Source organism: Magnolia sinica, chromosome 1 (genome assembly GCF_029962835.1).
Source record: "Magnolia sinica isolate HGM2019 chromosome 1, MsV1, whole genome shotgun sequence".
NCBI lineage: Eukaryota > Viridiplantae > Streptophyta > Magnoliopsida > Magnoliales > Magnoliaceae > Magnolia > Magnolia sinica.
The window spans coordinates 75755294-75769457 of NC_080573.1; the positions used below are offsets into that span (position 1 = coordinate 75755294).

General features: G+C 38.6%; 1 protein-coding gene across 3 annotated transcripts in view; it reads left to right on the forward strand.

The window, feature by feature from the left end:
- The first annotated feature begins 4130 nt into the window (after window positions 1–4130).
- Window positions 4131–14164, forward strand: part of LOC131250996 (uncharacterized protein At2g38710) — a 45946-nt gene continuing 35912 nt past the window's right edge. The window contains exon 1 of one of the 3 annotated variants that reach the window (XM_058251435.1): window positions 4131–4421. In XM_058251435.1, the coding sequence (XP_058107418.1) occupies window positions 4318–4421 (104 nt within the window). In that variant the 5' untranslated portion in view covers window positions 4131–4317. The remainder of the gene's footprint in view (window positions 4422–14164) is intronic. The other 2 variants (XM_058251443.1, XM_058251425.1) reach the window with 2 other exon arrangements.

Here is a 14164-nt window from a genome sequence, read left to right on the forward strand (position 1 = left end):
AATAATTTCACCTTTCTCAAACTCTTTACTCCGGACTCAAGCAAATCGTCTCAGGACATCATCTGGACTTGATTTTTAAGGTGATTGTCAAGCCCAACAAGGTAATCATAATTGTCTAAGATCATCGCTATCGGACTTTCGACGCGCGGTCCAGGTCCAATAAAAAGTTTCCAAGTACTCCCGAGAGCAACTGGATTTAGCGTTGAATCCTAGATTTCAGGGTAACATAGCGCTAACGATTCTATAGGTTTTAGGTCTTGTAGATCAAATTTAAAGTGATTGGTGCTAATTTCAAAGGCAATCGAGTTGATTGCTAGTTAATTCACATTTAACTTCTAAGGACTTGCCCAAGAGAAACCTGATTGAGGTGGTGCTCGGGTCCTTGCATAAAATTTTTCGGGATGTTACAAATTTCGTAAGACAAAACCACTTCAATGTAGATCTTCAAAGATCGGTTCATGTTTAAGAGAAGATCAAGATCAAGATCAGTTTATATTCAAGAGAATATCAAGCTCAAGATCAATCTATGTTTTAAAAAAGATCAAGCTCAAGATCGGCTTATGTTCAAGAAAAGATTAAGCTCAAGATCAGCTTATCAAGCTCAAATTTAAGATGAAGTCTGAAACAAAGTTCATGACAAATTAAATCAGATATTTGATATATCTCAGGTGGTATAAACCTTAGAAAGACCTTAGGACTAGGTGCTTTAAAAAATGTTTAATCATGAGTTTTTACATTTGTTTTTGCCTGGAATTCGGCCAGCCTAACTTCTGGTTCGGCCAACCTAAGCTTCTTTGACTAGCCCAACTTCAAGCCCGAAGCAAATAATGACTTTTGTTGCAAATTTAGCTAGCCTGAGTTTTGGTTACAGCCCGAGAAAGTTCGGGTCAAATTCCAGCAACATTATTTTTTGGAATTCAAGGGAATTCGGCCAACCGAAGGGCAATTTTGGTTAGTCGAATTGTACTGTTCGACTAGCCGAACTTCGCCTCTGGCTAGCTGAATTTTGGATGATTCTTATCTTGTGTAATCCAAAATCTGTTGAATAGAATCCGCTGAACTTGGGCTAGTTGAAGTCTATGCCAAGCTAGCCGAAGTTCTAACTTCTTTGCCTTTAAATTGAATCTTACTCTCATTTCGAATTATACAATTTAATTATCAAAATTCTTCTATAAGAGAGAGAGAGAGAGAGAGAGAGAGAGAGAGAGAGAGAGAGAGAGAGAAGCTCGAGTTATTAACAAGTTATTAGTTGATATTTATAATTTATTTAAATAGCCTTTTCAATTCTCTTTAGTCTCAGATCTTTTGAGTTTAATGTAAGAGAGTAAATTATACTCCTCTTTAAGATCTAAGAGAATTGAATTAAGTAGCATTTGGGTTTAACAAAAGTAAAATCTATAGAATCCTAGACCCTTTCTATCTAACTGAACACGACACAATCTACATTTAAGAAAGAGGTTATTCTGCTACGTCTTCTATGATGGAAGATAAGTATACCTTTTAAAACTTTGTTTAGGTTTTTCTGAGATCTCTTGTGAAAATCTCAGTTGAAGTTTTATTTGAGATAGCCTGTGAAAATTTCAGTTTGGATTTTTATTGTGATGGCCCGTGAAAATCACAAGAAACTGTATTATGTTATTAAGGTGACCCTGTGAATACCTTTTTATAGGAAAAACCAAAATTACGAGGGAAGTAATTTTGGGAGTGGAGTAGGTGTGACTATTTTTAAAACACCGAACCACTATAATTCTGTGTACCATGTGGTGAATGCCTTATTTTTATTTTTGGTGGATTAGATGTATTTAATTATTTTAGTTATGTGGTAAATGTTGTAATTCTTTAATTTATTCTTGTTAGTTTGAAATTTTGATTGTCCTGCCTAAAATTTTAGGTGAAGGTTGTCATACGAATTATTTGGAATCAATTTTTCAATACTCAAGCAATTGAGATATTTGTATTATTTACATATTTGACACTTGTTTTGATTATTTAGCATTGTCCTATTAATCCCTCTTTAGGGCATCGCAAGCTCTCATTTTCAGTCTCAAACTGTTGATCTTTTTTTTCCTTTTATTAGACGTAGTTAAATTTAAGTTTTCCTCATTTCCTTAAACATCGACAACTAGAGGGGATGTGATATATATGCACCAGCACTAGGGGTAGTAGGGACTTCTTCACTAACCATATTTAAATATGAAGATAAGAAAACATATGTAAGATATGTGAAGTTGGAATGTGTCATTGTAATATGTGAGTTGTAAGTGGGTATTTTCTAACATCTCAAAAAATTTAATTTCACTTTATATCACATTTAGTGATATATCATATAATATACTCATACAATTTACATGCGAGTTGAAAATTTGACGGCATCTCCCCATAATTTTCCATAAATATGTAAAAATTCTTGACTGTTTGAGTGTCATTACCATTATCTGTTGTTTATAAAGTGGAGACAGTCAATCAGTTAAGAACCATATTCAGAGAATAAATTGAATCGATGCACTAAATCTCGAATTTCATATAAATTGTGTAAGCAACAATAGGTACATGATATATTACTAAATTGTCCAACTTGGACAATTGAAAAATTCATATGTATAAAGAATATCAAACTAATAATTGATTTAAATATAAATTATTATATTTGAATTCTTAAACGGGTAGATAAATTATTAAATTCATTTGTCAAGTGTAAAATGGAGTCGCTCTAAATCTAATTGATTTGTGTTTAATTGAAGTATATAATTATAAATCATTATATTTAATATATGATTTATAGTTGAATACTTGAATTAATCACAAATCAAATTCAAGTAATCAATTACAAGTCTACACAAGTTTTATATATATATATATATATATATATATATATATATATATAAAATTCAAGTAATCAACTAATATACGAAATTATTCAAGTAATCAATAAGTCTACAATTTCTTAATTTAAGTAGTTGAAATAATCAAATTCAAGTAATTCTAGAATTTTTCAATTCAAGTAATTTAAATAATTCAAGTAATCAGCCCAAATCAACCTTTGACTCAACTCGACACAACCCAAGCGACCCCCTGATGATCCCAGCCCAACCATAACCCGACGCAACCTAACCTTGATGCGACGCAACCCAACCATCTCCCAAACCAACCCTAACCCAACCTCAGCACAACCTAACTTAACCCACGCACAATCACATGGATAAACATGCCAATGAATTCAAACATACATTTTTTTATTCTTGAAAAGAATAACCGAAGGAGAAAGAAATCAGAAAAGGAGAGAGAGAAGAGGTTGCCGCCGCTTGCTAGGTGGTGGGGTCGCTGCTGGCCTCCTGCTCGGGTAGAAAAAAAAGAAGGAAAAAGTAAAGAGGGTTCAGATTGAGTAGAATAGATTTAGGTTTTGACTTTTACCTTTTTAGTATATAATATAAAATATATAAGGACCTGTTTGGCCGGTCTAATCCCATAGTATTAGAAGGGATGGGATTGCAATGTCCCGGGATATGCATGACAAGCCAAACAGACCCGGTGAACTTGTACCAAGATATAAGTAATCCCATGGATCTTAAAACAATCAACTGACATCACCATCATTACCTTAAAATTGATCCCATCCCTTGGTTGGACGGATTGGAAGGTAAAAACCTGGGATATGCCGGGCGTGCCAAACAGATCCAGTGAACTTGTCCCAAGACATAGCAATCCCATGAATCTTAAACCAATCCACTACACCATCATCATTACCTTAAAATCTATCCCATCCCTCCTAATTCCATGGGATTCACCCGGCCAAACAGGCCTTAAATTTCGAGCTAGTCAATTCGAGTCGAGTTGATTTGATTCGAGTTTGGCCAGCTCGAACTCGACCGATTTTTTTTTTTTCTTTGTTCGAGTTATAAGTTGGGGTGATCCCAACTAATATGGAAGTTAAAGTTAAATCAAACCTAACCAAGATCCTTCGTGTGAGTCGACTCGTGTACAACTTGACTCGTGTTCAGCTCTGGTTGTTGAAGATACTCTTCGACACTTCGACAACCGACGGTATCAAATTCAAGGACGCATTGTCCCACTTGTCCAAACTCAAGGCTCGAGGACACGTTACATATCCTCGAGTGTCAGTTTCTATAATAAAATTGCTTCTCAGAAAGAGAGCGAGAGAGAGGGGTGGTGGTGAAAGCGTCCTGCTCTCCTTCAGTTGGACTTTCTCCGATCGCGTTCCAAACCTCCATTTGATCCCGATCCTGACTCGAGACCTTCGATCGTTTCCTCCCTCTCTTCCTCTCTCTCCCCAAATTTCCCGGTTTTTAGTGCTTGAAAATGGTGTCTGCGAATCGGGAAATGGCGGTCTACTGTTTCGATACCCTCGTCGCTCATTACAACAGCGAGCAAGCGCCTCCTCCTGCCTTCGACGAAGGCCAGCAGTAAGATCCCTTGACCTTCAATTCTGTCCGTCCGAATCCAGGATTTTTTTTCCTGAATTTGGTGGAGTTCGGATTTTTTTAAAATTTTTTTTTTATTATTAATATCTCATGATTGGAGTGTATTCTCACGGGATCGATGTTAGACTTTTATTTATTTACTTTTTTTTTTTTTGTTTAGTTCTATTTGGGCATTGATATTTGCACCCCTGTTTTTGATACATGCATGCCTTTTTCTTTCTCCTCTTTTTCTTTTGCTTTTGCATTCTATTGGCAGAAGGACGGATTAGCAAAGAATAGAGGTGCATGCATCAAGAAATGAGTGTATTTTGAGAGATTTTTCTTCAATTATGTTGGAATGCCTCGTGCTTTTGAGTTTTTATGATGTCGTTCAGTTTTATATTACTTTTCTGTTTCTGTTTCTTTTCCTAGAAATTTTTTATATTATGTTTGTTTCAATTTGTTTTCCAAATAATTATAGGCTTTGTTTTTTCTTGGTTTATTTTTTTAAATCTTCTTTTTCTTCTGATTTTGTTGGAGTTTTAATGGATTTTAATCTTATAGTTGTTGGACAGAAAGTGTGTTCTGATGTGGTTAGGATTGTTCTTCATTTTCCTTCTTTGCTTTTCTTTTTCTTTTTGTGTTTTCCTTCTTTTTCTTCTTCTTCTTCTTTTATTTATTTATTTATTATTATTATTTTTAATATTTGATGGAGAATTTTATGGATTTTTTTGTTGTTGATAAATTCATGCTTTGTAGTTTTCTCTAATGTGATTATCAGTTATCTTTGATTTTCCTTTGCGGGCTGTATTTGATTGTATGGTCTTTTTCCATATATTTTCTCTAACAAGGCAATTCTAACTCACCGATGCACATATATGCATTACATTTTAGTTTTATTTTTGTTGGGTTTGATATCTCGTGAGCCTCTACCATGCTGGTTCTGAAGACTGGGAAACAAAGAAGGTGATCTTTTGTGGAGAGATGATCTAAAACTTTTGCAATCTACCATTTAAAAGCTTATCCCCAATTGATGGGAGAAAGGCTAAGATGGTGATGGTAGCGCTGGTGGTGGTGGGTGTTTGACATCTATATCGAAAATGCTTGAATGTTGGTTGTGGTTTTTAAGTTTCAGTGTGGATGTTAGGTAGAATTGTATAAAATCCTGTGTAATCTGGGATGAAAGGAAAATATGTCTTTTAGCATTAGGAATTATGATACAATTATATGAAGAAAGACTTCCAGATTTCATTATTTGGGTGGATCGACAAAGGATTCCCCAATTTCCTATTTGAGGAATGTTACCATGACAATGTGGTTTATGATGAACTCCATGAAGCACACACCGAAGCATCTCTACTATAAAATTGGCAGCTGTCCTACAGTGAAGGACTGAGGAGCGTCAATTTGGCGGGCTACCTTGTGATGGGCCATAAAACAAGGAGACTAAGGTAGCATCGAAGCATTTTTCAAATAAATGGATGAATAACTCCATAAAAAAAAGCAAATGTGCACAACTCGTAATAGTTGTGTGGTCCAACAAATTTGAGTACCGTACACAATTACCATGTGCACAGTGGTAGAGCATTTCATCAATGTTCTATGAAGCATGCATCATAAGCATGGTGTGCCGTAAAGGCCATTACGGGGCCGTAAAGGCCGTTACGTAAAGGTAACAGTGGCAATTGTTACACATTACGGGGTCGTAACGGCCGTAACAGCCGTTATGGAAAAAAATGACTCGTAATTGCCGTTAACGGCACGTTACATCCCCTATAAAGGCCATAATAGCCCCATAATTGTCTGTTATGGGGAATATATAGGTTTTTCATACTTTTTAATCAACATTATGGGACAGATACGGGTTTTTTGGGATTTTTTTTTCAATAAAAAAGAGACCGTAATGGCCGTTACAGGGGCCGTAACTGCATGAGACTTGGGACTCTCTAAAAGTTAATTCAAGTCAAGTGAAACGAAGGGACTATCGGGTGATAGGTATCGACCGTAGGGAAGGTAAGCATGGTTGTTTGACTTGTTCCCCCGCCAGGGCTGCTAACGCGCTTCTTTTCTTCGAGTTCTTGTCTCCTGCCTCGCCTAGTATGAATGACTGGTAATAACCGCTGCTCCCGCGCACCGTCACTATTGACGGGCCGGAACAACTTGCGCGTTTCGGCCCCCCCTTTTGCTAGGAGGGGCCTATGTTTGCTCCTTCGCAGGAAGAGGTCTTTTGGAAGCAGTGCTAGGGTTACTTACACCCCCCTCTTCTGTCTTAGTGGCCGGGAGGATACCCTTTTGAGGACTATATTCAATCTCTGCCTTAACAACAAATTCTTTTCTTAATAGAGACGAAAAGGATTGTAAGTACACAAGTAAAAGCTTTAGCTGAAAACGTACGTATGTCTGCTCATAAAACACAAAGAGTCATTGATCAGATTTGTGGGCGTTCTTATGTGGAAACACTTATGCTACTGGAACTCATGCCTTATCGAGCATCTTATCCCATTTTTAAATTGGTTTATTCCCCCTTTTGGGGGGCCTACATTTGCTCCTCCGCTTGCTGCTCCTCAGCAACCCTCCTGCGAAAAAGAAGAATCAATATGATATCTATAAGGCGACCCGTCTACCCCTCTTGATGAAACGGCCTCACTGCAGCCACTCAATATTTTAAATAGCCCTGAGAGACATCCCCCACGGGCTATGAAGTCACTTTCACTTTAAGCGGGGCTATTCCTTTCACACTGCTGGTACAATTCAATTCAACATTTTGTTCGTTCGGGTTTGATTGTGTCATAGCTCTATAATTTGGATTAGGTTTATCGTTCGATGAACTGCAGATAAGCTGTCATTCTGATGAGATAGGTAGTCTTTTATTGCAAGACCCGTTCGGATAAGGGCAAACTCCAGAGATTGCTTCAAAGTAAGATCCTTGCGTTGAGATGAAACCGTCCGTCGAGAGGCCGGGGAAATAGTGCTAATTTCATGGCAGGTTTGATTCCCACGGTTCCCGTGCCTGTGGTTTTTCTTGTTTCTGTTCCACTCTTCATTGGATTGGGCGAATCGAAGAAGCATCTGACTCCTTCATGCATTCTCCACTTGGCTCGAGGGGATATAACTCAGTTGGTAGAGCTCCGCTCTTGCAATTGGGTCGTTGCAATTACGAGTTGGATGTCTAAATCTTTTAAATATGGTTGTATGTTCCGGTGTTATGATTTAATTCAAAGTAAATAGACCGTAAAGACCCATTATCAAAATCTTTTAAATATGGTCGCATGTTTCGGTGTTATGATTTAATTCGAAGTAAACGGGCACCTCTGCCTTTGGAGGCATTGGGAGTGCATCATAATATCACAATTGTGACCCATGAGCATCTTGTGCTATGGAATATTATTCTATACTACAAACAGAAGGTTCCTCCTTCCTATAAAAGAAAGTCCGTCTTTTGCCTAACATCCCCGACTTTCCCTAGCAGTGGTCACGATCACGGCATGGCTAGCATGAATGCATCTCGCAGTAAAACCACTAGGAATAGTGATGACCACTATAAGATAGATCCGCCCAGGACAATGTGCCGAAGGGAAGAACATGAGCGACTGCTGTCAAGAGAGCAAAGAAGCTAACTGGGAAGCCGACCCTAGAAAGCAGCTCAGCCGTTACAGCCCGCATCGTAAAGGTAACGATGGTGGCCGTTATGGCCACCGTTACCGTTACAGAACACCTTGGTCATAAGAGCATTTCATTTTGCCATTTTATTTGCTCTGTGCTTTCCATGTGGTGTGCACTGACTGCTGGTTCATTAAGTATTCTTCCTAGTATAGAGCATCAGGATTTTGGAAAGTGGTTTTTGAATTTGCGGTCGGAACATCCTTTAGAATGGACATTGCCTTTTTTCTTGGGGATGGCTCGTATACACTTTTGTGAGGATTTGGGGCACAACAATTGCCCCATTTACCTTGCCCATACTTGTTTGTATGGGGTGGCATCAGCGAGATATGATGATTTCTCAGTTTTGCTCCCATTTAGGGCACCCGAGATGTGGTCTTTAAATTTTCATGGAGATCTTAGAAATGGTGAACTAGAAGAAATTGTAACCTTATGGAGAAATTGCACTTTTCGAGACCATCAGTTGAGGAGAGAGACAGGTGGCTTTTGAAGTCTGAGAGTTTAGGTTGCTTTTTTCATGAAATTCCCTTTGATCTCAAGACTATGGAAAGGGAGTTGGGTCTAATCTCTTTAATATGGACATACATGGTTCTGCCAAGGATTACCATGTTCATGTGGCTAGTTAGGAAAGACTAGTACTCATTGTTGGCCATTTAAGGAGCAGATAGATTACTATCTCAAACTAATGTATCTTGTGCCTTTGGGATGCGGAGTTGGTGGACCACCTATTCATGTAATTTATATTTTCTTTTCCTGTTTGATGGATCTTCTTCAACCTTTTCAAGTTTAAATGAACGATGCCTCGGTCAATTGAGGATTTCCTTTGGGTGTGACATGAGGTTGCAAACAATGTTTTATGTATTGTGGGAAACATTTGGAAATATCACATGTATCACATAATGTATTTTAGCCTGTGGGAAGCATTTGTAAAATTTAGAAAAATGGTGGATATTTTCAGTGAAACATCAGGAGATGTTAAAAGACACATGATTGCACATTTTGAACTCAAAACATTACAAAAAAGAAGAAGAAGAAAAGAAAACTATGATTACAATAGTTTTCCATTATTTAGAGGACAAAATGATACGTTGTCAGATAAAACTATTCTCCAAATCCCTCTTAGATGATGGTTTGTCCACCAAATTCATGTTTTTGATATGAAAAACTCAAGCAAGGTTGTTAAAACACAACTAGAAAGCGAATCCCAAAAATGTTTAGGTGAGCAGCCATCACCTTGGGTTTGCTCCCTACAGGTGTGGGTTCGACTCCCCTCCTCGGCATTACCCGATACACGTGGTTGTGGATGATTGCATGTATCCGCAGGGAATAGTCTCGCTTCAAAAGGGCCCGGGACACCCTGTGTCTTCAAAAAAATAAAAATAAAAAATCAGTTTTTTGTTTATTTTTATTTTTTCTAATATTTCCTATTTATGCCGTTTTTGGTCGAAAATCACAAAAATTGCCAAATAATGATGATATATCACAAATATCGAACAATATTTGCGAAATATCGCAATATATCGGCATGTGTTGGCTATATGTTGTTGTCAACACCTGGGAGTTTTGCAAATACTCTATGATTTCATATCACCCATGTCCCAATTAATTGGGATAAGGCTTATATGATGATGATGTATTGCCCATGTGTTATACTGATAATATTGATTGATACCATCAATGTATTGATCACTGTTTGTAGAGGTCCAGAAAGAAAGGTTTTGTAGATGCCTGCTTTGCATGCTGTGCTCTTGATTTGATTTAAGCATAAGAATAGATCCTTTTGCGATAGATCGAGCCCTTTAGATGAGGAGTTTTGGAGAACCAAGTGGATTGTGGCTGTTTGGGCCAAGTCAATTATAGTGTTTGCTAATTGGTCTTTTTTCCTTTTAATGACAACTAAGAGAGGAGTCTATGTTGCATCAAATTGATGGTCTCTCAATATTTCCTTGGGCCTGTTTGGATTGGTGGAAACTAAAATATGGATATGTTAAACCACACATTACATTTGAGGAAAAGGAAATGTGTGGAAAGTAAGCACAGTAACTTGTTTTTTTCAGCACCCATGATTTCTGTAGAAATGTTAGAAAGTAAAAGGTATAGTAAGAGTCATCTTGATGAGGACATCAGACCCTTAAAAGTTTATCAAAGACGAAGGTGGCCGACGAATACATCTTTATGGCTCGATGATGGTTCGTGGCACAACCAAGATGGATTTTGAAGACCTTACACTTGTCACTGGATTAATTGAAGGCCCCACATTTGGAGGACACACGTGTATGATGAGTTAGAAGATTGATTTGTTACACGGGATTTTTTTATTTATTTAGAAAGCTTTGTTTTGCGTGTTTTTTTTTTCTTTTGTTATAGGGGTAGTTTAGTCATTTTCTTTAAAATCCGAATTTTATAAATATGGTGTTTTCTACCCTAAACCTAATAATGTTTTTTTAATTTTAAAATTTTTTTTTTTTTTTATGAAAGCTTGGTGCCTCCTTCCCCTTTCTCTCTGTGGTAATTTATTCTCTTCTTCTATTCTCCTCTTCTTCTAAATTTTATTTCTAGCCATCCAACCTTCTTCTTCTCTTTCTATGCCTAGTCTTCTTTTATTGCTATTGGCCCCGAAAATCTGAGAATTGATCCCAACCCTCTCTTAGATTTTCCAGCCGTCCCTATTCCAGAAATCGTTTGATTGCCTGGACTAGAGAAGCTGCATTGATTGTTGGATTGAAATCATGCAAGATCGGGAGGTCCCATCCCTCGCCGGATCCAATCCACTCATGATTTGAATATGGTACCACAGGATTAGGATGATGGTCTGCAACCATTGCATGTTTCCTTTGTTATTATCTTTACTATGCTGTGGAATGCTGAATATTTCAATTGATTTGCTTAGTTTATTTCGCTGGATAATTTCTGTGCTCACACATGTATTCTAGTTTAGACCGTCCTACATTAAATTTGGTATCAAAGCTTTAGGTTTTGCATGGTTTTTGTTAGATCGAGTAATCTGAACTTAGGATCATCTGTTTTCTCATCTAGGATTGTCTAGATAATTCCAGATCTACATCCCATAGAAATTGCGAACCTGATTTTTCAGATTCACAATCTTGTGAGATATAAATATGAATTTCTAGATTTTTTTTTTTTTTTTTTTCATTCTAGTTAAATCTGAAAATCTGCAGCATTCATACATCATATAGAAATAGGATCATACATCCATATTGAGGACTGTTCAAACCTTAGAGTCAAGCTTAGGAAAATCGAGTTCGAGTTTTGGTGTATGCCCACTAGAAGTGGCAAGGGTTTTGGCCAATACTCCATCATGAGTAACGAGCAATTAACCGATCACCTCGCTTAATTACTCCAAAAGATAACTGTCATAGAGACATTCAACAAAAATTGACCGCCACTGGAGCTAGACTTGAGCGATTAGAGGCAATTCCGAGGATAGCAAGTATGATCAGGGCGACTCTGAAGTTGAAGAATATCAGCCCGTAGGATCATTGAGTGATGAGGATGAGGTTGGTGATGATGCCACACTAGCAGTTAACAGGTGTGTGCTGGCCCAGATTAGAAGTAGTGTTGACTGGCGTCGCAACACTATCTTCTACACAATCGCCAAATGTGGTGAGAAAAATTGTAAGGTGATAGTGGACAGTGAGAGTTGGCGGAATGTAATTTCTACTAGCATCTTAGGCCGTCTAAAGTTAGAGGCCCCTCATCTTGGCCCGTACTAAGTCTCATGGGTAGACAACAAGACTTCCCTTCATGTCACCCATCAATGTCTTGTACTCATCGAGTTCGGGTCTTATAAGGAGTCCCTGTGGTGTGATGTGTTGCCCATGGATGTAGGTCACATCATCCTAGGAAGACTATGGCTATTCGATAATGACGTCACGATCTATGGTCGTTCTAATGCCTGTACCTTTATGCATAACGACAAGAAGATTCAAATTAATCCTATGCCACCACAAAACACTGCACAAAGGAAAGGTGAGAAGGCTAGTGAGCCTAAGAAGTGAGGAAATCTACACCTAAGTCTCTCCATATCATCACAGCTAAAGAGTTTGAAAGAGAGACTGAGGAGGATTTGACGGTGTATGCCTTAGTGGCTAGAGAGGCTACACCAGAAGTACCAGTAGAGTTACCCCACAAGGTAGCCCCGGTCTTAGAGGAGTACAAAGATGTATTCCCTGAGGATTTGCCAGATGAGTTGCCATCCATGAGGGACATCCAACATGCCATTGATCTTGTCCTTGGGTTGACTTTACCAAACCTTCCTCACTATAGGATGGACCCTGTAGAGCATGCAGAGTTGAAGAAGCAGGTAGATGAGCTCCTGCGAAAGGGTTTCATCTAGGAGAGCATGAGCCCGTGTGCCATACCCGCTTTACTGACACCTAAGAAAGATGACACTTGGCGCGTGTGTGTGGATGGTAGAGCCATCAACAAAATCACAGTCAAGTATAGGTTTCTCAAACCTAGGCTTGATGACATGTTAGACATGATGGCTAAATCCACCATTTTTTTCAAAATAGATCTCAAGAGTGGGTATCACCAAATCCGTATATGCCCCGGTGATGAATGAAAGACAATCTTCAAGACGAAGGATAGGCTATATGAGTGGTTGGTCATGCCTTTTGGCTTGACTAATGCACCTAGTATTTTCATGTGGGTGATGACCCAAGTCTTGAGACCATTCATGGGGAAATTCTTAGGAGTGTACTTTGACGGTATCTTGATCTATAACACCACTAGAGAATCACACCTTGAACATTTAAAGTTGGTTTGTAGCGTCCTTGGGACGGAGAAATTATACGCTAACCTTAAAAAATGTTCGTTCATGTCCAGTGAGGTTGTGTTCTTAGGGTTTATAGTGTCAGCAGAAGGGGTGCGTGCAGACCCAGAGAAAATCAAGGCCATAGTTGATTGGCCTGAACCGAGGAACATCCATGAAGTGCGAAGCTTCCATGTCTTAGCCACATTCTATCATCGGTTCCTTAGGAGTTTTAGCACGATTATGACTCCCATTACAGAGTGTATGAAGAAGGGAGAATTCGTGTGGTCGAAAGCCGCAATTAAGGCTTTCAAAGAAATTAAGGTCAAGATGGTCGAAACTCCCGTCATGCGCTTTCCTAACTTTTCTAAAGTCTTTGAAGTTGCGTGTGATGTATCTGGTGTTGGTATAGGTGGAGTCCAAAGTCTTTGAAGTTGCGTTTGATGTATCTGGTGTTGGTATAGGTGGAGTCCTGAGTCAAGATGGTCATCCTGTTGCCTATTTAAGTGAGAAACTGAATGAGGCAAAACAAAAATACTCTACCTATGATAAGGAATTCTATGCGGTAGTGCAGTCTTTGAGACATTGGCGCCATTACTTCCTACCGCAGGAATTTGTCTTATTCTTTGATCATGAGGCCTTACGTTATCTTTACTTGCAGAAGAAACTTAACCCAAGGCATGTTAAGTGGGTTGCGTTCCTTCAAGAGTATTTGTTTGTCTTGAAACACAAGGCCGGAGTAAAGAATAAACCAGCCGATGCCCTTAGTCGTAAAGTGGTGTTGCTCAATTCTTTGAGTGTGGGAGTTGTCGGCTTTGAGTAACTGAGAGACGAGTACCCCACATGTCTAGATGTTGGGGGTACCTATACATCACTCTCGAGTGATCAACAAAGTGCGGGGGATTTCGTGTTGAGAGATGGATTCCTTTTTAAGGAAATCGTTTATGTATTCCCCATACGTTCCTTCGTGAATTCCTCGTCTGGGAGCTTCATTCGGGAGGGATAGCCAACCACTTTAGCCGCGATAATACTATTGCCCTTGTAGAAGATCGTTTCTACTGGCCAAGTCTGAAGTGAGATGTTGCCAAAATTTTAGGGTAGTGTAGAACGTGTCAGATGTCGAAGCAGCAAAAGAAAAATTCTGAATTATATATGTCATTACCTGTGCCACATGCTCCGTGGCAAGACATTAGCATGGATTTCGTGCTTGGGCTTCCTAAGACGATTAAAAAGCACGATTCTATTTTTATTGTTGTGGACCGCTTCTCTAAGATGGCACATTTCGTCTCTTGTTCTAAAACTTTGGATACGT